The 27,334-nt window shown below is 48.3% G+C and overlaps 1 protein-coding gene across 1 annotated transcript in view; it reads right to left on the reverse strand.

Annotated features, from left to right (window-relative positions):
• POU2F3 (POU class 2 homeobox 3) overlaps positions 1-27,334 on the reverse strand; it is a 73,936-nt gene that overhangs the window by 12,430 nt on the left and 34,172 nt on the right. The window contains exons 4-6 of the mRNA XM_004688818.1: positions 5,691-5,828; positions 4,454-4,556; positions 2,211-2,293 (exon numbers count right to left, since the gene is read on the reverse strand). Of these exons, the coding sequence (XP_004688875.1) occupies positions 2,211-2,293; positions 4,454-4,556; positions 5,691-5,828 (324 nt within the window). The remainder of the gene's footprint in view (positions 1-2,210; positions 2,294-4,453; positions 4,557-5,690; positions 5,829-27,334) is intronic.

Below are 27,334 nucleotides of genomic sequence, written 5' to 3' on the forward strand. Positions count from 1 at the left end.
AAGGTAGACCCCAGTACATCGGCTGCCCATTTTTGCACTGGGCACACTTAGAGGAAGGTAGACCCCAGTACATCGGCTGCCCATTTTTGCACTGGTATGGAAATTGCAGTTTCTACAAAGGGATAGCAAACAGTTGGTGTAGCTGGGTGGAAACAGCAGGAGAGTCAGACGGGGAGGGGGCCTTTCCGGGTTTTAGTCTATGACTCACTGTTTGACTCCCAGCAGGTAACTTCCTCCTTTATTCCACCATAAAAGGACTTAGCAGGGTTGTTTACAAAGATTCCAAACCCAAATCTCAGAGTGGACAAGGAAAAGGTTGTTTGTTTTGCCTGCTCTTGGCCACAAAGCAAAGTAACTGAGTTGTTCAACAAGCATGATCTGAAGATAACAGGACATCCGAGACTCACTGCTAGTGCAACTTCCATAAAAATTCACACTCTTGTGATTGCCATTTTCATTTCTAAACAATCATTTTCTTTCATGAGATTGTTTTATTGTTTCCTTTTTCTTTTTCTTTCTTTCTTCTTCTTTTTTTTTTTTTTGTATATCAAAAGCCTCCCAGGGCTATCTAAACACACCTTGATCTTACAAGCATTTGTCAGGAGGTATTCTTACTTTAGTTTAATTTCAAAAGAAAATACCCTTATACCCAGAACCCTTTGTTGTGCCTATCTGGGGTCAGGGGTGAATCAAACTGAGGAAGACAGCTCTCATTCCACAAAGGCCTGGGAGCCACGCCCCGGGTCCAGGCACTGTCCAGCCCAGGGCACCTGCCCACGTCCATAAAGAGCCCTTTGTCTCTCTTCCCCTTCCAGTTTATACTTTTCCTGGACTGAGTTAGATTTTTTTGCATTCTCTCTTCTAAGATAGAAGTTAAGGGGTCCCCCTCCCCCAGTGAAGGGTCTTTAAGGACAGAAGGATGTGAAATCATTGTGGATTTGATCCTGTTTTGCAAGGAGGGAAGGTGGCATAGACCAGGTACTCAGAATAAGTCTCAATCTTCATGGAAACTTCCTTCTCATTTGCTTTCATCTGACAAGTTTGTATTGAGTTCTCTGCTAGGCCTTTCCCCTCCCCCCTTCACATACAGTCAGCTATCACATTGCATTGACTCAACTTCTCCAAACAGCTCCTCATTTATCCCCTTTTCTATCTATACTTATTGTCACAGCCTTAAGCCAACAGCCCCTTACCCACTCCATGATCTGAAGAATCTTCTAAACAGTCTTTCTGTCTCTGATCTGTCCTTGTGCTGTTATACATGAGAGAGTCGGTCCTGCTTACTCTCTAATTTATATGGGTCTGAGTCTATGGTGATGGATGAGACAGACAGGTGAAAGAGCTTCGAACTCTGGCGTCCTCATTTATTTTAGCCACTAGATGGCATCCTCCTCTCTTCCAGATGTCTCCTAAGAGTTCCCTATCCCTTACTTAAGCTGGGCGCTAGTCTTGGGGATCTAAGCACACCGTGGGATCTCTGCAGTAGACTATTGCCCACCCTTCTGCACAGCCATGCCACGCGCTGTGCAGGCGATGATCCGCAAAGGGACAGATACTCAGATGATGGGAGGAGTGGCAGCTCTGCTCCTTGGTGTAGGACGATCTGGAGATGAAGCTATGTCCTTTCCCTAACTGGCTCTGCCAGTACTATTGGGCCTGGCAGCCCTGCACCCAGCCCGTTTGCTGTCCCTAGTCCTCTGATCTCCACATGTTCCATTGCTGGAGGCAAGCTAGAATAGTGCGTCTTAAGAAAGACCTAGAGGTGAGAGACCAGCTTCGTTGTCTTCAGACATCAGGTCAATGGGACGCTGGTCTCCTAGGGCTTGAGAGCACCCCGACAAAGCAGACTGGCATCCCTGGAAATATTGCTGAGCCTTGATTCTGACAGCAGGACCCCTCGGAACTCGTCTATGCCATAGAATAGGTCTATGCCACCCCCTCCCTGCATTCAGGAGCAGGCCAGCCTGGGAGCTGAAACCCCTGGGTTCTAATTCTAGATCCACCAATGATAGTGGGTCAGTTGTCTCTGTTGGCTGTGGCCTAATTTCCCCATGTGTCAACAGGGATAATCTCTGCTGCTTCCTCTTCCCAGAGGGGTAAGTGTACTCTGTATTGTCAAGGGGGGTGGGGGGCGGGCAGGAACTGGTGAGCTTAACTGTGTCAAGAATTGAGACTTTCCTAGAGGAAACAGGAAGAATGTTGTTGTTTACCTGGGAGGCCAGGCCAGGCCCCGTCTGCGGGAGGAGGAGAGAGCTTTGTTGCTGTGGAAAGGGGAGAAGATTTGGCTGCAGACCTGGGTGAAAGGGGAGGGACAAAGGAACAAATGAATAAAATCCAGGCCATGTGAAGACATGATCTACAACTCTGGAGCCATGATAACTGTCCCCACCCCCTGCTACCTAATCAGGTCCCTCAACCCATCTCGAGCCCAAGAGGCCCCCAGGGGCACTGCCAGTCATTGCCACACTTAGGCGGAGGCGAATCAGACACAGGGATAAACATGTAAACAGCAGTCCCCAAACCAGTCCTTCTGCTTGCCTGCCTGTCTGGTGCACAGGCTGAGGAAGGTCAAGGCCATCGATGCTGGGAGCTCATTATCAGACTGAAGAAACCCAAGAAGGAAGGCGGTGGGGGGGCGGGGAGGGTGATCAGTAGGAATTCAAGCTGGAGCAGAGGGTTTCCATTTTGTCCATAGAGATAGCTGGGTGGCTCCTTAGGCCTCACCAAAGCTGCAAGCATGTGGGGCCAAACAGATGAGGCCATCCAGCTCGAAAAGACAGTGGGCCGAGTGCCAGAGGCTCTTGGAAGAACCAGGACATTTTGCACTTGGAAGGAAGGGCTGGGAGGGAGGAAGGAGCAGAGGCCAAGCTTCTAGAAGCTCTGTCTGGCCGTATGGTCTACCCACCGCTGCTGGTTGAATTGTTCAAGCACCTCTTCAACTTCCCACTCCAGGGAAGTTGTTCATGAGATGCTCTGCCTGGCTGGTGGTCACGACAGTGGCCCCGTCGATGAGAGTTCCTCAGCCGGGAACTCTCAGTCAGTGCAGAAAGGGGGCATCAAAGTGCCAAAGCATACAAGAGCAGGGTTGTCCCCATCAGGGCACAGAGCAGAACTGTCCTCTGTGTCTCTGCTGTCCCCAAGCGGTTTTGATACTAACCTTCATGCTCCTCAATCTACAAAAGTCAGGGCTCAAGTTTTCCTTATTAAATAGACAAGAAAGCTCTTACAAAGAACCCTGGGCTGGGAGTCTGGAGGCCTGAATACTAATAATCTAGCATTATTGCATTGCACTGTGTACAAAACCTTTTCACATGCATTACCTCAAATAACTCTCCATGACCTTGGGAGGGAGGATTTTCTCTTATCCCACTTTTACTAAGGAGGAAATGCAAGCTCAGAGAGGTGAGGTAAAAGTTTCCCAAGGATCCACAGCTAGGAAGTGATTTCTCTTTCCTAACCAACGAGTTTCCTTGGATTCTAATTTCTTCTCACCCTCTGCATCAGATGTTGAATCACTGGTTATAAACCTGGGCCATTTTCCAGCACTCTCCAGTCTTCCAAAAAGAAACTGAATTTTAACTGTTATCTTCCCTTTCTTGCTCTAGGAGTATGATTTGAATGTGACATGAATTTAGTTAGCTAAAATAAATACTGAAAAGCCCAGATATGTTTCATTCATCAGCACGGTGTTCAGAGAAACTCTGGAAATTAAAGATAGAAACAGGTGCTAAGAAGTCAGAGTTAGGTTTTGTTTGGATTCTGGATTTTCAGAGCCCCCATTTGGAATCCATACAGTAGAAGGAGCTTAAACTTCCTCCCTCACCTTTGGTCCCACTTGGTGGAGATAGGGGCGAGAGGGAGCATTGTGAGATGGTCAAGAGCATGGATTTCAGATAGAATATTCTGGAGCTTTCAAGTGGGTCACCAGAGATACAATAAATATGACTTCCTGTCACATGTGGTTATTTTTAAAAATGTCAGAAAAATCACTCAGCAGAGATCCTGGCACAACAGGCTCAAGAGATGTCTTGTTATGAATATTCTAATCTGTTTGCTTTTGGCCCAGAAGTTCTCTGGTCGTAGTAACTTTCCTGCCAAAGAAAACCTGAAAACCTTCTTTTCCGCCGGTGGGTGGCACTGCCACTCTACCCAAATACAGTCTCAGTCAAATTTCCCGAAGGTAAAAGAGTGAATTTGTGTCTGAGAGATTTCCAAGGAATTGGACTTGTCTGCACAGTGGCCCAAGGAGTTCCTCCTTCCTTGCCCCCCGCCACCACCACCCCAAGCCCCCCACCACCTTCAGTCTCTCTCCAAGATATGGAGGGAGCAGGGAGGGAAAGCAGAGAAGGAGACTCAGCCTGGAGAGGGCAATTCCAGGGTCCTTTCCACACCCTGCACTTTGTTGGCGGCATTTCCCTGGACCCTTCCATGGAAAAAAAACCCTGGTTCTTACCTTGCTGCCCAGGCTGGGTCTGAGATAGCAGGAACTGGGAGACAGACTGTAGGTGGCCAGGAACCAACACAAGCTGCTGGAGTGGATGAAGGGAAGTCATGTCCTGCACGGAAGACATGGACATCACAACTTACACGTGTCGGTGTGGCTCTGTCTGCCTGCTGCCCCTCTCCTCCAGAGAGCTGAGTGTTTGCAGACAGTGATCTTACCACTAGCCTGTGTCTCCCCGGTGCCTGGCATGTAGCTGCTGTGCCAGTGGGACTGGTGGTGTTCTATCTCTTGCATTCAGCCAAGTTTGACACCTGGTTCACCTAAACCTCACCTTGCTATTCATTTTTGTGTGTGTCAGTCTCATCTCCCAACTAGAAATGTCCTGAGGACACAGACTAGGAGTTACCCATGTCTTAGAGGCTTATCCTAGAAATGACATGCTATCCCAAGTGTCCTTTGAAAAAAAATTTTCATGCCATTTCATTATGCTAAAAGCCATGTCACTTGGCCCCTTCCTGGACATAAACCTTTCCTCAAGGAAGGAACTAGTTACCAGCTCTTAATAAAGCCCATTTGATTAACCAGAAAATCCTTTTCCCCAAGGCTTCTCCCAACAGTGCAGGAAACAGGAATGCTAAGTCAATACTTAGGGGCTCTGGGAGTCCTTGCACCCCCTTGAGACTGTTTACATCTGTGCATGAAGGGGAGACTTGGGGAACCCTTGCTGAATGCACATGTAAGGTATGAAGGCACATGCTAGTCCCAAGTATTTCTGGAAAAGGGGAGGCTTCTCTTTCCTCAGATGACCCAGCCCAAGAAGGAGGCTTCAGACATGTTCTCCCTTCTCAGCCATTTGCTAAGTTTCAGGAGGCCTCCTTCCTCCCACCAGGCACTCCCTTGTAGTTTGATTTTTGACATAAAGTCCTTTCTGCCCATCGGGGACAGAAAGGCTCTTGAACTAGAGCAGCCCTGTCATCCCAGGGCTCCCCTGGATGCAGCGAGGGGTCACCAGCCCCACGGCTGGTAGTGCCATCATTCTGTAAGGGGGCTCCTTTTGCTCCTTGACCGGTGGAGACCTCCTTCTCACATCACCAGTCAGCTGTCCCTTTAAAAGGAACCCCTCTCCTACCTCAGGCCTCTGAGTCTCATTCTCCCACTCCCTGCAGGGGTTCTGTGGACCACTCTGGATTCACTATGTGCCCAGGCTAGAGGGTGAGCATGTTGTCGAAGGTTGCTTTGCACTCACTGGCCTATTGGGAATAGCAGGGAGGGCATTTACCCCAGACATTTGGTTTCCGGACATCATGGCAGGCCCTTGGGTCAGGTGGCATGGCCGGTGGGGGAGGGTCTGCTGCAGGGAGTCACTGAGGTCCTCGGTTTTAATCTGTAAGTGGAGGCAGTCAGAGATGTCAGTGCCAGCTGTCCCTAGACCAGGCCAAGATCAAGGCGGGAGGTAGGTGACGCGATGGGACAGACATGAGCTACCCCAGTGCCATGTGGGTGGCAGCAGGATTTTCCTACCGTGTGTGTCCAGCAGGTAAGGGACAGTGGTGAGTGGCATCGTGAATACCAACCTGCAAAGTGGGGCATCCACTTAGACTGGTCGTCCTGAACGCTGTTCTGTGGCTGCACATATAATGCAATTTCCTCATTCTCGTCGCAATGAGAAAAATACGGATGGAGTTGAGGTTTTAAAAGTGGTCACCTCTGAGATGATTTTTGGGGGTTGGAAGCTTCTTAAATTTTTCTTTTATGAAATGCTGTTTAACTTCTCCCCCAGCCCCCCAGAGTAAAAACTGGACAATCCTTTATTGGTTCCCCCATATTGTTTTTCACTTTTATGGTCCAGGAAACCCCAAAGTCTAGGATTAACCCCACCACCACCACCGCCCCGTTCTTGTTTTCCACACTTCTCCACGCTGGGTGCTGAGCTGCCTCTGTAGCTGGCCTGCTTGGCCCGCGAGGCTTGGTGGCAGTCCCTGACTGTCTCCCTACAGGCTGGGACATGTTTTCCTCACACTCTGCAGCAGTTGCAGCCTGAGGGGCCTGTGGTGGTTTCCAAGCTCTCTCCAGCCTCTACCGCCCTCCAGGGACAGCACCAGCCACCCACTCGTGAGTTCCCCAGGTGTCCAAGGGCAGGGCAGCGAGGCTACCTCTGTGCCCACTCTCCCTCCTGCCCCAAACAACTACCTGCTCACAGATTTTCAGGAAGTCTCTGCTGGGGAGGGAGATGCTATGTGACTTTGAATTCACATAAAATGGCCAGGAGCACAGGGAATAACGCACCTTACAGAGACACTGGAGAAACCCTCTGGTGGAGACCTTGGTCATGAAGACCTTGGCTTAACTTATTTTCTTCTTGGTCTATGCAGGGAATGCCACTGACACCTTGGAGTCTCTCCTGCCAGTATTAGTTTTTTTTTTTTTTAATTTGTTTATTTTTGAGCTGGGATATAGGCCAGAGGTACGGGGTGGTGGGAGGATTCACCAGAGACAGAGTGGGGAGCCGAGTGGCTGAAATACACTGCTGAGGGGAGCAGTGGGCGAGACAGGAGAGGTCTGCTGAGCCAAGTGGGTCAGCTCCCTGGCTGGGGATTGAACTTAGGGATGGAACTTGAGCTGCACTGGCTGTGTATAGCTTCATAGTGCTGAGACTTAACCCCTTGCGCCACCAGGGAGGCCCTCTCCTGTCAGTATTTGTTTAACTCAAGTTAAAGGTTCAGATGAACAGCTACCCTTATGCTTAATCTCTGTGGGAAAATAGTGCTTTGGATCACTAAAGAGATTTCCGTTTGCTGAGAGAGTTAGGACTGTCCCACTGAGGCAGGAGCTGATGTCCTAAACACGGTGCCTTGCCAAAAGTGGGAACTCAGTGCGTGTTAATTGAATAAGAGACATAAACAGATCTTATCTCTCTTAAGTCTGTAGCGGCAAAGTGAGAACAAGCAGGGGACCAGTCCTGGGTTTTCAGTCCTAACTGACTCACTCGCGATGCAACCAGAGCAATCGTTTCTGGTCTATGACACTCAGTTTCTCCAATCTGCTATATAATTCTGCTCATTTCTTCAACTATCAAGTGGAATTATAGGTTCCACTTCTACAGGGAGTTCCTTCCACGTGGGCCAGGAGGCCACAGTGTCCCACAGAAAGCGACTGAAATAGCACCGGAAGCCGGCTGCACAGATAATGGTGAGGGGATATTTCAGGGATGGTCTTTATAAACCATTCCTCTCTCTTCTCCTTTGGCCTAACAAGGCTGTTCTGGAGTGTTGGAAGCAAAAAGAAGGAAGGGAGAGAGAAGGGAGAAGCCCCACGGGGCAGAGTTAGAATGTCAGAACACTCCAAAGGCATGGCCACCGGGAGTGGTCTCCAGGAAAACCCCAATCCCTGCCCCCACACCTTCAGCTCTTCCCACCCACGCTTGGCATCTCCATCTAAGAAACTCCGCTGTCCCACTTCTTCCCCCAGAAGCTAGAGCTTTCATATCCTAGATTTTGGAAAACATTTGTTTGCTGGTTTTCTGTAAAAAGCGAGAAATAGATGATAAAGGCCTTATTTATTTTAAAGTACCGCCACCCACTTTAAGTGTACTCTTGGGCGGAGATTTACTGAAGCAACGCCTTTGGGGTCAGTCTCCCCTCCCCACACCTCCTTTCTAGAGTCCCCCTCCTGGCTCCAGAGCATCCTTCGTCCTGGGTGGGGGGGAATAGGTGAGACAGGATGGAGGAAGGGGGACAGAGAGAGGTGGAAACTTGGAGCTGAAGCTAGGCTGCTGGAACCACCCCAGGCAGCTTGGCCAGGCTCCAGCTCGGAGGCAAGTGGCAGGGTTCCTTTATAGACTCATTATGCGCAATGGGGAGATAAGAAGGTGCAGCTATGACAGAGCTTGAAAACATGTGCTTTGCCTCCAACCCAGGCGCTATCTGTTAGAATCAATGCCAGGTCTTCCTGCAACACTTAATTTCAGAAACCAGCACCATCATAAAAGAAAACTCACCCTTTCATCTACTTCCTGGATCAATTGCCCTCCAAACGCTTTTAGGGGTACGTCGACCTCCTAGTCTGAAAATAAAGTGCCCCTTAACTGAAAATTCCTTTGGGGATTAATCTGGGGCTTTCTTCGAACCTTTTATTCCATTATGTTTTTCCATACTTCATCACCCCCTGGGTGGGTGGTGTTGATAATACCTGCCCCCTAGCCTCCAAAAGAATTCTTTTTTTATTTATGCACCCAAGAACTGGGGTACAGGCCAGAGGTGCAGGGTGTGAGAGGATTCAACAGAGACAGAGTGGGGAGCAGAACAGGCAGATCTACTGAAATACACTGCTGCGGGGAGCAGCGGAGAGACAAAAGGTTCAGTGCCAAGTGGGTCAGCTCCTTGGTGGGGGCTCAAACTCATATTGCAGTGGCTGGCGATAGCTTGATAGCGCTAACACTTAACCTCTGCACCACCAGGGAGGTCCCCCCAAAACAATTTAAGACAAAGCTGACTGAAAGATCTTAAAGGAGACTTTGTTTTCTATGACAAATTCTAAAATTTCAGTTGTGGCCAGAGAGTCTCAGAAAAGAGCAGAGCTGAACTAGGAAGCAGAGATGATACAGCAACACCTACTGCCTCCAGCACACTTCTCCCACCAGTTCTCTGAGAGTCTGGGGGCGTAAGAAACTAAGGAATTAAGAAATGAAGTCTTTCCCAAATCAAAAAATCCTTTTCACAGCTGTCGAAGGGAAACGTTTGGAACCTGTCCAGGCCACTGGGTGTTGGCTGTGGATTTGGAAGATGAGATAGAGAGACTTCTGTGGGACCCCTTGGACTTGTAATGTGAGAACCGGAGGCAAATTGGATGAAAACCCAATTTCCCCTGTACTTGTGAAAACCCAACCAAACCCACAGCCTGCCTGGAAGATTGTCTCTAGGGTCCATCCCTTGGGCGGACCTTCTCACGCAAGTGGAATATTTCTTCAGGCTCTGCTTGGGATGGACTAATCCCTGGAGACATGGTCACCCCAGAGGGCTCTGCCTGTCATAGACATTGATTATCCCATGCATCTATCACACAAAGTTTATTAGTTTAGGATCTTCTCCGCCCACTAAGCTGTGCAAAGGTATTACATGGAGTCTTGGGCAGTGACCAGAGAGGTAAAGAGCTATCGCAGGTGATTATCTTCTCTAATCCCAGTGAACTCCCTGACATCACCTACTTTAGAAAGCAGTGGCCTCCTTCTGGGAAGAGAGGGCCCCTTTTGATGACCTGGGAGCATTCATACATTCCTCCCTTGGCTTCACCTCCCAGTCAGGGGGTGGGGGACAAGTGTTTATTTTCCCACCTCACAGAGGCCCACAGAGCTTTGGAGATGGGTTAAAGACACATAAAAAGGTATTGCAAACACCTTGACCATCCCCTGGTGCTCTGTCTACAAAACATTACACTACTACAAGCCTCCTGTGCCAGAGATAGGAGAGAAAATAGACCGTAGGTGCTGGAAAAGGCGGGGCTCTGGCCCAGACATAAACTCAGTCCTATATATGAACCAACTATTTTGGGGTCATGGGATAGGTTTGGTGAGGCTAGGGTGCTCACCTTAGCCCCCTCCCCGTGACTTGTTCACAGGGCGCTCTCGGGGGGCAAACAGCCCAGCACTAATGAATATATCACTGGCGATGAAAACGATCAAAGCTGTGTCCCAGTTGCATAACTCGTTTGTGGAAAGTGTTTCATAAACATTTCACAAGAAGGAGAATTTCAAAGCATGAACATCTCCCAACCTGCCTTCAATTACAGGCAAGATTTTTTTCTTTCTCCCCCCTGCTTTTCCCTAGCAGTGAGGAAGAGTTTCTGTTTTGTAACTGATCTCTGAAAGGTTGGCAAATGCGTTGCCAACACATTTAGGATATTTTCGAAAATATCCTAAAAATATATCCTATGTAGCAGGATGGGGCACACAGGTAGTTCACCTCAGGTGAAGGAGGCTGAAGGGTCCCTCAAGAGATGTTGGCTCTATTTCCTCCTTTCTTCCCATGGTGCCTGGCTGCTCCCCATGAGTCCAAGGCTCTGCTTCTTTGGATGCCTTGAGGAAGTGCTTGAAAACATGGCCCCCTCCAGCCCTGGTTTCTAGTCAGCCCTATGACAGGCCAGCCCAGAGGCACCTTTGCCAGGGTGCAATGTCATTTCTCCCTGACAGCATCCAATTTCTAGGTAAAAGAGGGGTGGAAGAGAGGAGGCAAGGGGCTCTTTAATAAACGAAAAGCTTCTTAGGAGGCTCAGGTCACTTTTTTCCTCCTAAAAAGAAACTCTGAAGAGGTATCTATGTTTCTCCTGCTTGCATCTACTTTGGAAATGCGACAAGCTTATCAGTCATGTTATTTAATGCCTTGGCTTCAGTTCTTAGGACACAGCACTGCTAGTGCTGACATATGCATGAAAAACCCCATCATTTGAAGCCCATAAAAGTTTTCTTCTCCCTCTGGCACAGACATCTCTGAATTCAGGTTTTCAGAGTCTGGGAAGGTGCTGCACCCTCACTGAAGACGTATCCTCACAAATGTTTCGGGAAGCAGGACTGGAACCCCTGCCCTGCTCCCCAGCCCCTCCCAAGACACTAGCAGTGTCTGGATGGGAGGCTGATCCTGTTTGAGTAAGAGCCCTGTGGTTCCTTTTCTCCTGGCTGACAAGAGCACAGAGCTACCTGCTCTAGCTATTTGGCTAGGGCATCATCATGCATAGAACTGCCGATTTGTCCACTCTGACCCAAAAGGAGTGAAATGGTGGAGTGTGGGGGTGATGAGGGTGGGTGAGTGGAGAAGTTGAGTATGGCCTTTGAATCAAAGTCTGAAAGCTATTTCTGAACCCACTATTCCGGGGAACTCGTGTGAGAATAGGGTTGGTCATCACACCGAATCCTTTGGCCTGCACCTGGGTGGCCTGTCACTAACAGACTTTGCTATCCCTTTCAAAGCAGGGGGTGATACAAGACATTCGGGAAATAAGTACAAGACTCTGAATCAACCAGTAGACCAGATCTCAGAATTCATCCCTGCCTCTATTTGCACGATCTCATATTAAGTTACTGAATGCATCTTGTTGGGCTTTAATGATTGTTCCAGAGCAGAAGGAAATGGACTAGATGGAATCTACACAAGAAATTTATGAAGTATAGAAGACAGAGTGGGAGCTGACTAGTAGACATGCTTACAGTGTCGTTAGACTCATTTTACGGATGAAAAGACTGAAACGCGGACGTTAAAAAATGTACTGAAGTGCATGACAGAGCTGAGATGTCAAACCAAGTCTCTGACTCATCTGACTCCGTAGTTCGATGTAATCCTGACTCTCACTGACTGTGTGTGACAGAATCCTAGAAACACAGAACTCTTCAAAGAAGCACAGTGCAGGTAGTGCCAGCTCATATCAGACACATAGCCACTGTCCATTCAGACTTTGCCCATTAGAGCAGGGGGGAAATGTGACCAACCCCCGGGCCCAATCAGCTCACTTTACAGCTATGACTCCTGAAAGCCTAGAGAGGGGAAATACCTTGCTCAGAGCAACACAGTTAGAGTTGCAGCCAAGTTGGGGTCAGTCAGACCGGGTCTGCTCACTCCCCATCCAGATGTGGACTTTACTGCTGCACGCGACATGGCTCCAGCTTCTATTTCTCTCAGATGTTGTTGCCTACTCCTGCTCCTGTAACAACTCAGTAGTAACTCTAATCCCATTGCTCTAATGAGATTTAATCTCTGCCTAAAGAATAGTCTCCATTCAGAGTTCTCAATTACTAGACAGGGTAAGGTTTAGATACAGATAAACCACACACCTCACTGCAATCTAACATAAGGCGCTTGGCTTGGGAATCGGTATTCTGTATTTCCTTGACTTTCTCTTGTAGGAATTAACTCCCAAGAGGTGTTTGCTCTTTCTCTCCCTCATTATGATCAAAAGAAGTGGAGAGGGGACAGAGAAGATGCAGCCGTGCCATGAAATCCCCATTCCAGTGTACATCTTATGATGTGGGTTTCCAGTGGAAATAAATAAAGTGAAGGCAGACACTTTGCTTTGTCCTGGACAAATAGTCACACACACACACACACACACACACACACACACACACACACACACTGCATCATCTTGTGGTTATGAAGTGCTAGATAGGTTTGTTTCAAGAGCACAAGCTCAAGAAAAAGGAAGTATTTTTTTTTTTTTGGTGATTTAAAGGTTAAAAGCACTTTCAAATATATTGTCATTTATGTTTTGTGATAATTCAGAGAGGGAAATAATAGCATGGAAATGGTTTTACAGCTGTAGGAGTGCTAGGAAGACACAAGCAGTCCGACAGCATCACAGCTAGGAAGGGCAGAGCCCAACGTCCGTCCTCTGGGTCTTTGCCCTCCACACTCACCTCCCCCTCTGCTGTCAGCTGAGGAACTGTGGCACAAAGAAGAGGAGGGACCTCCCACATGACTGAGGAGAGGACAAGTAAAGATGAAACCCCCCATGGGCAACGTGCCCCAACCAGAAGTATGCACACTAAGTCCTCACCCAGAAAGGGCGACTTCTCAGAAACTAACTTCGGCTAAAGGACTGACAATGGAAGTCCCCCATAATGCCCTTCGGTCCAAACTCACCCTGGATTGCATTTTCTCATCAACATTATGACCTGATATCTAGTGGTGCAGAGGACAGTGTGGCAAGGGGAACCAGGCAAGGAAGGCCCCAAGGGAGAAAGGTTGTGAGCGTCCCCCAAGGGTGAAGAGAGGCTGACCTGGGGAGGCAAAGAAGGGCTTGTTCAGAGCCACTGAAGAAGATAAAAAATTCAGCTCCGAGGCCCCCATAGGCAGCCAGAACTTTGAGGCCAACAAGCCAGTGTGACATGCAAAGGAGTCAAGACTAGACTCTGGGGGCGGGGCGAAGTGTAACTAGAGTTAGGGTGGGGGGTGACACAGACAAGTTTTCATCTAATTCAGGTATGCGGGATGTGGACTTAAGAGAGTACAGCCGTACACAGGCAAATGCTGGTCATTGCAGTCGTCCAGGTAAGACTTGATGAGGACCTCCTTCAGGTCAAACAACAAGAACAGAGAGGAGGGAAGAGGCAGGATAGAGGGCTTTGGGGAAGCGGAATGTATTTCCACCCCTAAACGTCTATCCTTCATAACAAAGGACTGTTTATTCCAGGGATCCTTTGTTGAATACCTGCAGACCTCAAACAGAAAAAAAATCTGTAATTTTTTTTTAAAGCCAAACTGCCAATAGGTGATGGAATAGGTGGGAGGTGTTCACTTTCTAAATGACATATTCAGCCATGTTTAGTTTTAAAAAACGTATTGTTAGTTTTCAATTCGAAAAAAAATGTGAAAAACAGCACTCAATATTTCATTTATCTGTAGAGAACACCAATTTATGTTAAATGTGGTTGTAGAATTTCCTCTTTGGCTTGGTGAAAGTAAAGTCTTGAGAAGTTTAGGGACACATAACTTAAACAAACACAGAGACATGCAGGTGTGTGTGTATTAAGCAGTACTTAGGAATCATCTCTTCTCTCCCCACATCCTAAGTCATTAGCTTTCAGCCCACAACCTTGGATATGGCCTGCATTATAGATTTCCATGATGTTCTTTAACTTACAAAGGCCCCCCCACCTTTTTTTTGGTAATGTTTATTTAATTAAAGTAACATCACATTATAATACCATATTAGTTTCAGGTTTTTCAAATTGAGAATCAACACGCATATATATTACATTAAATTCACTGCTAAAAATCCAGACAAATATACCCTTCACCACCCCATGACACCCCCCTTTTGCTGGTTTACCTACCCTTTCTTCCTGATAACCCCAACTGATCTTATAGTTTAAAAGCTTGTTTTCACTTTACTTAGTTTATCTCTTTGTATTACAATGTGTTTTCAAATACACCATTCTGGTTAATTTTCAGGAATTGGCTGACTTTTAGAGTTTTCAAATTCCTGTGAAATTGAAGAGGCAGGTTATGCTATTCCTATTTTATAGCTGAGAAAACAAGGTTCATGAAAAGTCAAGAGACACATATTCAAGGCACATTCCTGGCTTGCCGGACAACCGCGATTTGAACTGAAGTCGTGTGATTTAAAATCAACATATCTTTCAAACTCCTAGGATGTTTCTAGGGAAGTCTTCCCTCCTGGGTGCATTTTCAATGTTACTGAAATCTGTCCCTTGCCACTTCACAGCCTTTAATCTCAGTTTTAGACAGATGACTATTGGTTTTATTTTCAACAGCGATATAGCTAAAAGATGTTATATACATCTCTACTTTCCCTTAAAGAGCACCTGAAAGATAATTTAGCCAATGACTCAAGTCATAATTTTGAGCTCCTTTAAAAAGCAGTCATGCCCTCGGGGATACTGAAGTGTTTGGCCTCTGTCAGGCCAAGCTCTCATGGCCCCAGTCTGCTTTTTTCCAGCTCTGCTTTTTCCAGGTTTCTTTTTTTTTTTTTTTTTTTTTTGGTGGCCTCCTTTCTCACAACCAGTTTTTTATCGGCTACTCTGGGTATGCTCGTTTCCAGTAGCCCTCTATTCTAGCTCAAATTTGCATCTTTTATTTGCTAAGGGCTTGAAAAAAAAAGATAATTAAGCTTCTTAACAACTGTTTTTAAAATCAAAGCTTCAGCTGCTGAGAAATGGTTCACTTGAGATCTTATTTTTGCTTCCTTTTTGTGCTTATTGGAGCTCTAAGAGGACAGGGTGCTGGCTCTCCAGATAACTGAGTTACTGCAGTGGCTTTATATGGTTTAATATTGGGCTTGCCTTTTCGTTCAGGTGTCACTGAGTACATAGCTGTTCTCGCACCCTATTAGTCTGGAACAGGGCTCCAGGTGTAATGGTTGGTTCAACCCACACAATGGACAGGGAGCCTAAGTTCTCTAAGGTAGCTACCAAATTTGTCATCAAAAGACAGCCGAGTGGGCTTATGTTAAGGGACTCTAATTGTATCTGTTTCCCTACTTATAAAAGGGAAACAATCTCTAATTTTTACCCAGGCGTCAAGGGTTAGGACTAAATGTCTATAAAACCTACTTCAGGGAGGGTTTTCCTTATTTTTGTCACCAAAACAACATGAAGATAAGGATTTTTCCACAAGAGTGGAGGCCTCTCTTGCCAACTATGGCCCATCCAACGCGAGCATAATGCCTGTCACCTCATTAAGTGCTTTTGAAATATATGAGGAGTTAATTCAACAAACCTAGAATACAAGAAACTGGATGTCACAGAAGTCAAATGATTTCCCAGAAGCTGTACAGCTAGCAAGGGGCTGAGCTGGAATTTCAATCTAGGTCTGACTGGATCCAGAATCAGCTGATGGTCAGAGACCTGTAAGCAGACCCTGGGTCTCTAGAGGATAGACATTCAGCAAACAGTGGAGAAACCTCAGCAAACACCTCGTGGGTCCCGGTTAGTCCCTGTTAGAGACTAGGTGCAGCTCACTGTACACCCTGTTTGCACAAACTCAGCAGGCACACCTTCCTGGGAAAGGAGGTACCTTTTTTTTGTGGCTCACTGGTTGAAAGATGAAGAGCAGAGGAGACAGGTGCTTGGGGTCCCCAGGAGGGAAAGAGGGTGTGTAGGTAGATAGGTTGATCAACCCAGCAACTTAGGAAAGACTTACTGACTGCCTACTCTAGGCCAAGACTGCTGTGCTATAATAAAACATAGACCCTTTCTTCAAATATATCAGTCTGGTGGAGGAAGCAGATATACAGCACAGCAGAAGCCTGTCAAAGGGCTAGAAGGATAGAGGGAACAGTTCTGGAGGTCTCCCTGGAGGAGGAGACATTTGAGCTGAGTTTGAAAAAGATAAACAAGAGGGAGACAAAGGGTGAGGGCGAGGATGGTGCTAGGGCTCAAAGCACAGTCAGATGCCAGCTACTCCTCCAACCCTCCACCTCTCACCTTCAGAACTGGTCATCACTTCAAAGAAAAATCACAGTTCTTTTTCTAAAGCAAGTCCTTAGGACCCAGGAAAGAGGGAGTCGAGGGCTTCTTGTGAGACCTCCCGAGGCCCTGTTCCCTCAGCAGTCTGCTGCAGCACAAGGGGGCAGACCCATGAAGAACTAGAAGAACTATGGGCCTTACCCAAGTTGACAAAACCCAGGGCAGAGTCCCAAACCCCATCTCCCACTGCTTCTCCCCATCACCCCCCACCTTGGTTTATGCCAGGAAAGTGTCTATGCCTCCCAGTCCCCTGGGCAAGGCAAGGCTCTGGGGCGTGCCCTGCTGACCAGGAAGATGCCTTCTGTGTTGCCAGGCTAAGCTTGGGGAAGCGACAGCTCCTCAGAGGGGAAGTTGGTTCTGGTCCATGTCAGAGATGGAGAAAGACTCCTTGTCCGGGGCAGTTGGGTCCTTGCCTTCCCTCTAGACAAGGTGGTGGTGACCCTTTCAGGACGGGTGATTCTGGCCCTAGAGCTAGAAAGCTCTGGAGCTCTGAACAGGTAGGCAGAAGCCCTCCATTGCAACTCCAGTGTCGGGGGAGGGGGGTCTTAATCTTTCTAGGCCTCCGTTTGCCAGTCGCACTAGTAACCTACACATTGTACTCCACAGCCCTCAGAGCAGCCCCTGTGACACATCCACCACTGGTTAAATTGAAAAGTCCTGGTTCCTATGACAAACTTTCTTTGAGAAGATGTCCTCAGAAGTCAAGGCAAGATCAACATGTAATTCATTTTCAACAAACCCTGCAAATGACATTGGGGTCTGACCATTTATACGGTGTGCTTGTTTTCTAAAAAGATTAGCCTAATAGTCCTTTAAATGGTCAGCTCCCTTGGTAGAGATTTTGTTTACAAACCTGACTTGTGTACAGCATCTTGGGCACACCCTGTTATGTGTAGTGAGGCAGGCCTGTGTTTACCTGGCAAAGACTGAGCCCACATATTCCTTATTTGGCTTTAGTGACGGGCTAAGTTAGGAACAAGGACACAGGCAAGAACACTCACAGGCAGGTGAGCAGTGGGGGGAGATCTGAGCAGAGTGCCACGTGGGAAAGGGTGAACTCCAGGTCTTCAGAGTTTACCAAGGGCAAAGCTACCAAGGCAAACTATAGCCAGGCCAGGGTAACTAGGCCTGACATTGTTGCCATGGCAACCATGGCAACTCATGTTTACTGAGCAACCACTATATCCCAGAAGCTTTATACTCCAGATCTATTGACTCCTCCTGCTAACATGATAAGGCTGAGGCATTTCTTTCTGCCCATTTTACAGAAGCAGGAACTGAGGTTTGCAGAGGGTCCCATAGCTCCTGTTTAGAGCCAAGATCTGAATCCAGGTCTGTGAGATGTGAGAACTCTGGCCGCCACACTGTCATCAAGCCTAGCACCAGCACACCCTGCACACGCCGTGCCAACAACATCAGTAGAGAAAATATCAGAGGATGCCAGGGCAGGGAAGGGGCTGCCAAGAGAGAACAGCAAAACAGGATGTGAACCAAGAATCCCTGCGAACCCAGGACCCTTCAGGGTTGGGCGCCAAGGGGATTTTGGTATCCACGCGAGGTGGGGTGAAGTGGGAGGTGGGGGTTCCCGCTTCGTCTGCACACAAACAACAGAGGTTCAGGGATGGGGGGGGGGTTGAGGAGGTGTGATTAGAAAATAATCTGGCGGGCCTCCCTGGTGGCACAAGAGGTTAATGCACAGCACTGTGAAGCTACTGGCAGCCACTGCAACACCTCACGGCTTTGATCCCCGGCCAGGGAGTTGACCCACATGGCACAGCAGACCTTTCCCGTCTTGCCTGCTGCTCCCCTCAGCAGTGGATTTCAGTAGATTTGCCTGCTCTACCCCCCACTCTGTCTCTGGTGAATCTTCTTACTCCCTGCCCCTCTGGCCTGTACCCCAGTTCTGTATGCATAAATTAATACAGCTTTAAAAAAAAAAAAAAAAACCTGGCTTTAGGGACACGAGGCCAGCAGAACATGGTACACAACATCAAAAAGGCACCAAATCAAGATGAACTGAGTAAGACCCAACTCTGGGTCTTACTTCATTGCAAATCACTTTACCATTCCGAGCCTCAGTTCTCTTATTTGTCAAACAAGGGTAATCACACCCACTTTGTGCAGTTATCATGAAAGGAAAAGCCTACTGTTTTAGAAGTCCCCTAAGATGTCAAGCAGGGAGAGACATGAAATGGGAGGCGACCTGATAGGATACTGAATAGGTCCATAGAAACAGCACCTGAGCCCCCTGGGGTGGCCTCCAAAGAAAGACACAGTCTGGACTGGGGGGACGGAAATTAGGGGAAAAGCGAATTTGCAGCTGCAATTCTGGCAGAAGCAGAAACTGCCTGCTTACTCGCACTCAAGCTGCCTTGACAGCCCTCTAACTCCAGGGCAAGGAGAAAGCCAGGCGCCACCCCTGCCCTGCAGGCACACACACGGGCAAACACTGCTCTCCTGCTCCCCTTCTCACGCACAGGCCCAGGGAGGTGCTTCAGAGGGCGCTTCAGAGAGCCGAGGGGAAGCCTCTGGGTGGGAACCCTTCTTCACCACGCCCTTCACCTGGCACCCTGCCCTGAGTCTGCAGATCCTATCTCTGTCATCCCTACTGGCAAGCCCCAGCCTCACTGTGGGATTCACCGTGAGCGAGAAGGCTCTGGAAATGTGGAAAAGTACTGCAAGGTGTCAGCTGGAGGGTCTGGGGAACGTGGGTCAGGGCGCCTTGGCGGGATTTCTCTGCAGCAGCCTGGGATGGTGCAGTCAGACAGGCCTGTTGTAGATCTGATCTCCACCTTGGGGAAGTTACTTAACCTCTCTGAGCTATAGTTTCCCCAGCCATATGTAATGGTTACCTCACCCGGCTGTCAAAGGATTAAGTAATATTAAATAAGATATAACTTTATGTAAAGTGCCCAGGATGTCCCATCATTACTCGGACTGAAATTCTGGCCAAAGGCCAATCCACTGACCTGTCCAGGCCTTGACTTCCTCATTTGTAAAGTGGAAATTATAAGAGTCACTGCTCTGTGCCGTCAGGTCAGATACTGCTACTGAAGCACTCAGCCCAGTGCCTGTCAAACGAAGAGCTCACAAATGATGTTAGTGTCTCCTGTCATTGTTCCAGGGGAAATCTGGCTTCAAGACTCCAGCTCCAAAGATACTCCTAAGGAGAAGAGGAAGAGCTAGCTGCTCCTACATCTCACCAAAGTCTACACAGGCAGCTCAGTGAGATTGCCAAAGAAAACCCACTTGGGGAGCCCCATGCGCTCAGGGAGAGGGTTCCCACATTTCTCTTTCCTGACTGTGTCTTGCTGATTCCATCTCACACTCAGAGAAGAGAGGACTCTGACCCCCTGCCCCTTCTGGATGCATCCACAGGCTTGAGCCAGTGGGAGAGTGAGAGTGAGCTAGACCTAGGGACTTTTAGGTGATGTTGGGGGCACATAGTGTGCCAGGGGGTATAAGCGACATCCATCTGAGAACCTGCAGCTTCTTCTGTCTTCCTGTCTGCTCTTTGCTGTCTCAAGTTAGGCCACAAACAGGAAGCAACCGATATCTGAGATTCAGGCCAAAAACCAAAGCATGGTCAACAAAGGAAGACAGGTCCCACTTCTCCAAAAGCAAACACACTTCTCCACAGCTTCCCATGCAAACTTAGAAGGAAGAGGCTGGCACCGAGAGATCATGGATTGCAGAAAATATCACCTTCTAGGAGCATCTACAGTTCACTGAACTGGTCCAAGCCCAGCTTAACAGCCACACAGGGGAGAAGAGAAAATTACGGGTTCTCCTTCATCAAAAAATAATAAAAGCTAATGTTTATTGGTTAGTTACTATATTCCACAGACTATTTTGAGCTACATGTCGTAACTTTCTTTATCCTTGCAACATGCCCAGGAAGTGTATGTTAGTATTGTTCTCTCAGATGAGGAATATGGGCACAGGAGGGTTGACTAATGCAGGCAATTGACTCAACTGCTACATGAGACGGCCTCTCTCCAGACCAGCAGGGCCTTGACATTGGAGAAACACAGAGCCTGGAGTGTGGCAGGTCTGGCTTTAAATTCAGGCTTTGCTCATGGCCACTGTAACCAGGAGAAAATTCCTTAACTTCTGAGGGCCTCACCTGCAGAATTGGAAATGATTCCAGCTAACTCCCAGGGTTGCTAGAAGCATTCAATGGAACCATGCATTTTGCACTCAGGAACCCATGCACACACAGGATTCCATAAAAAAGATCACTGCTATATTATCTTGACAACAATGGGAAAACACTGTGCAGAGGGAGTTCTTTAATCTCCCCAATTATCTCCTGCCAACAATTCTGCTCTACGCCCGAGTCATTCAACAAGCCCAGCTCATTCCCTGTGGAGGTGGAACTGGTTTACACACCTCTTGTTCTGCCATTTTGGGGAACTCTTCTCATCTGTCTCTCTCTGTAAAGCAAGAGCAGAGGCTATGTGTGTGATTTCTGAGGTGGGCGGCTCTTCCCAGGCTTCTCAGAGGCCGGGAGCCTCTGTTTTCCATGGTAGCCTTGATTTTCAGTGAAAGGGTTGCAGCTGGAGAAACACTTTGCTTTCTCCACTCCTGGAGGAGAGGTTCTATCTCCCTGCTGCGTCTAGGGGAGCAGCCCTCACTAGGATGATATCTAACTGGAAACCATTTTCTGAAATCTGTGAGAGGTTTCTTCTGGTTGCCTTAATAATTAGGAGGCTGATCTGCAATGACTGGGCAAAGGGCAGCTTTCTAGACATCCTGCAATGCAGAAGAAGGTGCCAGAAACACTTGTTTGTGTCCCATACTCATTCATACGAATTTCAAATGCCCCACTAGACACTTGTGTCAGTAAATAGCCTCTCTATCATCACAAGAACCTCCTAAAGCCAAGTTCTGTATTTTATGCAAGCATAAAGTATCTTTTGCACACTTTTAACACACAATGACTTTATCCAGGGGTGTCATTTTCTGCATAAATTGAGGAAGATTATGCTTTAATTTTTGCGGGCCTACCAAGAGTTGTTTAACATTTTGGGAAATCGTGGCGTTTGAGCTGCCAAAACAGCATGCTGTTACTACTTTGAATGTAGGCTGCCCTAGTCATGCAGACACAAGACACTACGATCTCACTAAAATTTCTATGCTTAAGGATTTACTTGCTGAAATACATATTTTATTTTAAATCACTCTTGGTGTCACATTTATTCAAATGAGAGTATCTTACTGACTTTTATTTGTTTGCTACAGATTTCAGGCAGGGGCTTTCCAGCATCCTTGTTAGAAGGGTCACTGGGCCTGAAAAGGCTGAGAACTATGGATTTAGAATGAAGTGTGTGTGCTTGTGTGTCTGTCTTGGCTCTTTCTGAGACCTGCCTGTGTGGTCGTTTGTCCTAGAAGGATACTTCAAGACCTAATCTCTACCAGCTTTGCCTGTATCTAGCAATGTTTTTATTCTGGAACAAGGTCTCTGAAAGACCACTGTGGCCAGGCATCAAAACCATGTCTCTCTGCAGCTCTATCTCAGGCTTTGATATCTACTTTGAGCTGTCATGGTGCCTTGGACAGTTAAAAAAGAGGGATGATATGCATCAACACTCTAAAACCCAACCCTGTGCTTAGGGTTAAGCTAAATGTGGTTTGCTGACTCCCATTCTCTTCTTTCTTTTGGTCTGCTCTTCTGCCATGAGCATCTCACCTCACCCTGTAAGTATAGACCCAGGGGCTATCCTATTTATACTATCATGAAGCAAAGGCAAACATGCCCCAGTGGACCAAGAGACTAAGGGCCTCAATCTCATCATTTTTTTTTTTAAGATTTATTTATTTATGCATATAAGAACTGGGGTGCAAGCCAGAGGTGTGTGTGTAGGGAAAGGATTCACCAGAGACAGAGTGGGGGGCAGAACAGGCAGATCAACTGAAATACACTGTTGAAGGGAGCAGTGGGTGAGACGGGAGAAGTCTGCTGCGCCATGTGCGTCAGCTCCCTGCTTTGGGATCAAACTTGTGCTGCAGTGGGCAGTGGCTGAGGGTGGCTTCATAGTGCTGGGCTTTAGCCCCTTGTGCCACAAGTGAGGGCCCCTCAGTTTTCATCATCTGAGGGCTTTCCCGGGGAGGGCCCGGAAGCTCCTGCTGGCTACGGACCCACCCATTCAGTGGTCTAATTAGACCCACTGAGTCAGTAGTGAGGGGTCCTGCTGCTCCTCCTCAGCCTTCTTCCCACAGACTATCAGCGCCTGTGGGCTGTGACCAAGCCCCTGTTCTATGAGTCCTCACTCCCCAGGTAACTAACTACTGGCTTATAGAAGAAAGGGTTGAACTCAGTCAGAGACCTCTCCCTTGCTCACAGCTCTGAGAGGGCTCTCCAGGTGCCTGGGGAGGGATTCTTAGTCACTGTAGAGCTCCCCTGGCCTGTTTGAAAGTCTGGTCCTACCTTCTCTGTCTCCTGCATAGACCTCCCATTCTATCCTTCTGGATCCTTAGAGACCTTTCCTTAAGCTGAATGGGGTTGATTTTAGAAAAGATGCACCCTGGCGTCAATTAGACAGTACAAATCCATGGAACCAGAAACAGCCAGAGAACCATGGTTGTTCACATCCCGGCAAGCAAGGGTTTAGCAGCGTTATTTACAATAGCTAAGATACAGAGGCATCCTCAGTGCCTGCTGAGAGATGATTGGATAAAAAAGACGTTTATATTAATGGAGTGCTTTTCAACTGTAGGGAAAAAAGAAATTTTGCCATTGGCAGTAAAATGGAAGAAACTCAAGGGGATTATGTGAAGCAAAATTAGAAGGATAAAAACAAATATTGGATGGCTTCACTGAGATGTGCAATCCAAGGTAACAAAGCAGATGACAGACACAACAAAATAACAAGCAAAACAAACTAGTGAACATCTGTACAGGGACTGAGGTGAAGACAGTGAAGGGCAGGACAAGAGTGAAAGCGACATTACCCAGCGCAGTGAGTGCTTTGATCTTCTTTTAAAAATATCAAATGTGGGCTCTCCCTGGTGGCACAACGGGTTCAAGCACCACATTATGAAGCTCTCCGAAGCCACTGCAACACAAATTTCATCCCCCGCCAGGGAACTGACCCACATGGTGTGGCAGACTTCTCCTGTCTCACCCGCTGCTCCCCTCAGCAGTGTAATTCCCCAGTCTGCCTGTTCTGCTCCCCACTCTGTCTCTGGTGAATCCTCTCACCCACCACACCTGCACCCCCGTTCTGTAAGGATAAATAAATAAATCTTTTAAAATATATCAAATGTTGGGGCCTCCCTGGTGGCTCAAGGGTTTAAAGACACAGTGCTATCAAGCTATCCACAGCCACTTCAGTGCAAGTTCAATGAGTCCAACTTGGCCGGGGAGCTGACCCACATGGCGCAGCAGACCTCTCCTGTCTCACCACTGCTCCACTCAGCAGCGTGTTTCAGCCAATCCACCTGTTCTGCTCCCCACTCTCCCTGGAGAATCCTTTCAACCCCTGCACCCCAGTTCTTATATGCATAGATAAACAAATCTTTAAAAATAAAAAGATAAAATGTTAAAGAAAGGAAAGAAAACCATGGAGGAGAATGCCATAGGATTTAGAACTCCATGCTATCTGTAGGCACGCTAAGGCCTCTGATCTGAGCTACCTGGCACAGGGGCAGGTGGGAGCAGGGCTGGCGGGGGTCAGAGAAGTGCAGGGGGTGCAGAGAGAGATGCAGGGGTGCGGAGAGAGGCACAGGGCTACAGAGAGAGATACAAAGGTACAGAGAGAGGCACAGGAGATGCACAGGCCTGCCAGGCCCAGGGTTGACAGAAAACCTCCAGGCTCCTAATTCTCAGCATTAGGGGCAGGAAGCTGAGGGACAAGCACACCTGAAAGCTTCCTTCAGATGTTCTTCTGACCTCAGAGGACTTTGGGGTCAACACTCACATTGTACATGGAAAGACTGTTCTGATGTGTCCGGTGGGAACCATGGCCTTTTCATAATGAGGATCCGGAAGTCACCAGACAGAGCAGGCACAGACCCGACACTGAGGACACACCAAGCCCTGTCTAGCCAGTTCTACTTCCCAGTGTCCTGAAGTTAGCTGCTGGCCCAAGGAGCAGGAAATGGCAACAGAAATACTCCGTGCTGACCCAGGCAAGCTACCCCTGCGCTCGGCAAGGGCACTCAGCCTTTCCTCCCTCTCGGAAGAGCCATCTCATCTTCCAGGCAAAACCCCCTCTGGGTCCGTGCTTGGTCCATGTCTCCATGTCCTCTCCTGTCCATCTCCTACAGGGCACCCAGGCCATACCCACGAAGTCTCCCTCATCCCTCACACCAGCTCTGTCACAGGCTGTATCACTCTGCTTCCTGAAAGGGCATACACGGTCCTTGCCGCCATCATTTCCTCTACCCCACTTACCCTTCAGCTGGCATCTGCTCTCACAATGGGCACAACAGAGTCACCTCACTGACAAACCAAGGCCACGCTCACACTGCGTGCTCCACCATGTCTCTTCAGGGTCTGGCGTGGCTGGCTACGCCCCCTGCATGAAATCCCCTCCTTCATGAGAGCGACAGTCCTGTCCCTTTGACCATTCCTTCTCGGTAGTCTCATCACTAGACACCCAGCCCCAGGGTGACCTCTGCCTCCCCCTCCCCAGGTAACATGGTTCAGTGGTGACCCTCCTGACCTGGCTCCTGATCTGAGCTCCTCATCATGAGCTGGACACCTATAGTCCATCATCTGCGCTTCCTCCTCCTCCCCTGGACACATGCTCTACTTCTTGGTCTCTGGCTGAGTCCCATGAATGGTCAGCACTGGAAATCTAAGATGCACACTAAATCTGTCCCTTTCATGGTACCAAATCCTCTTGATCTTATACTAAAAATATCTCCCAGGGCCCTCCCTGCTGGCACAGTGGGTTAAACACAGCACTACAAAGCTGGCTGTCGCCGCTTCAGCATGAGTTCGATCTGTGGTCAGGGAGCTGCCCCACATGGCGCAGCAGACCCCTCCTGACCCGCCCGCTGCTCCCCTCAGCAGTGTACTATGTCAGTCGGCCTGTTCTGCTCCCCACTCTGTCTCTGGTGAACCCTCTCACTGCCTCTGCATCTCTGGCCTGTACCCCAGTTCTGTATGCATAAATACATAAATCTTTAAAAACAATTTCCCAAATCTGAGAACCTTCAGGCCTACTGCCCATTGTCGTCAAATACTTGCCTGTTAACTATGTGCTAGATACTTTCTAAGACAAAAACCATTTCTTTGGTGCCCTCCTCAGGCATTCTCCCTGAGCTCAGCTCTCCGACATTTCTTGCTGAATTTATCATGCAGAATTGCAATTTATTTTTTATTTTAATTATTTATTTTTAAAGATTTTATTTATTTATTCATATAGAACTGGGGTACAGGACAGAGATGCGGAGGGTGAGAGGATTCACCGGAGACAGAGTGGGGAGCAGAACAGGCAGATCGACGAAGTACACTGCTGAAGGGAGCAGCGGGTGGGTCAGGAGAGGTCTGCCTCGCCCTGTGGATCTCCTCGTGGCAGGCAGGAATCGAACTCATGCGGAGGTGGCTTAAGCTTCTTAGTACAGCGCTTTAACCCACTGAGCCACCAGGGAGGGTCTGAAATTTATTTTTTTACAAAGACACCCTCTGTCCAGTACTTAGGAATGACGAAATGTTCAAAATAATGAATGGATGGCCCCAGATCCAGCCTGTTGGTTCCTCTGTCTCTGCCCCAAATTACAAACGATTCATTTCACTGGATGACACTACATCAGACAGGCTGGAAAGAACCCACATGACACATTGCCCCTCAAGCCCTACATTCAGGACGAAGAACAGTTTCACCCCCATTTCTCTTTAAAGCAAAAATTGAGAGTGGAAGTCAAACAAAGCAGTGGAACATGGCCTGGGAAAATGATGGGTCTCTCACACCCAGGCCACGGTGGGGCTGAGCCCTCACCTCATCCACAGATGAAGAGAATGGAGCAAGGCAGCTGGCAAGGGCCAGATAGCCTTGGCACCCAGGGCTTCCAATGCCCCCTCAGGGACCCTTCTCAATTCTGTGTCGCTTTTTTCTGGCCTGGCTTTGGGTCCCTGCATCTTCCCACAATTATTCCCAAACAGGCTGAGGCTGCTTTCCCCACACCAGGAAGTTAACAGACTCAGCATGAAACGTCCCGATGAGCCAATGTCCCTGCTCATGCAATTTCAGGACTGCAGTCTATCCAGCGTCTGGCTGCAACTCCCAGTTGCACCAACTGGCTTGGGGCCTTCCAGCCAGACTGTACCAAGGGCCGTGGCTCATTCCTCACTCTCCTGCGTCTGCCAACCCCTTTTCTGGACCCGACACAGGCTGCTCCTACACAACCACTCTTCCTCTCTCCACTCCCTTTACATCCCATTTCCTCCTGGTTAGTCATGGTGAAGTCACCTTAGCCTCTGGCTTCCAGGCCTCTCCCTAAGGACGGTATGTCTGTGTAGGGAGAGGGGAGTTGAGAAATGGTAGGCAGCATGCAGCAAGACATCCTGGGAAAGCCAGGCTCTGGAATCAAAGAGATACCCCAGCTCTGCTAGGTGACCAAATGTGTGACCTTTGGCTAATGATTTAGTCTCCAATCCTTTGCCAAAAAAGGTGGGAAAGCCAGGCTCTGGAATCAAAGAGATACCCCAGCTCTGCTAGGTGACCAAATGTGTGACCTTTGGCAAATGATTTTAGTCTCCAATCCTTTGCCAAAAAAGGTGGGGCTGGGCCCTCCCTAGTGGTGCAGCAGGTTAAAGCACAGCACTAAGAAGCTAAAGCCACTTCAGCATGAGTTCAATCCCCGGCCCAGGAGGTGACCCACATGGCCAGGCAGACCTCTTTTGACCTGCCCGCTGCTCCCCTCAGCAGTGTACCTTGTCAGTCGGCCTGTTCTGCTCCCCACTCTGT

This window comes from Condylura cristata, unplaced genomic scaffold (genome assembly GCF_000260355.1).
Source record: "Condylura cristata isolate star-nosed mole 26May11 unplaced genomic scaffold, ConCri1.0 scaffold00025, whole genome shotgun sequence".
NCBI lineage: Eukaryota > Metazoa > Chordata > Mammalia > Eulipotyphla > Talpidae > Condylura > Condylura cristata.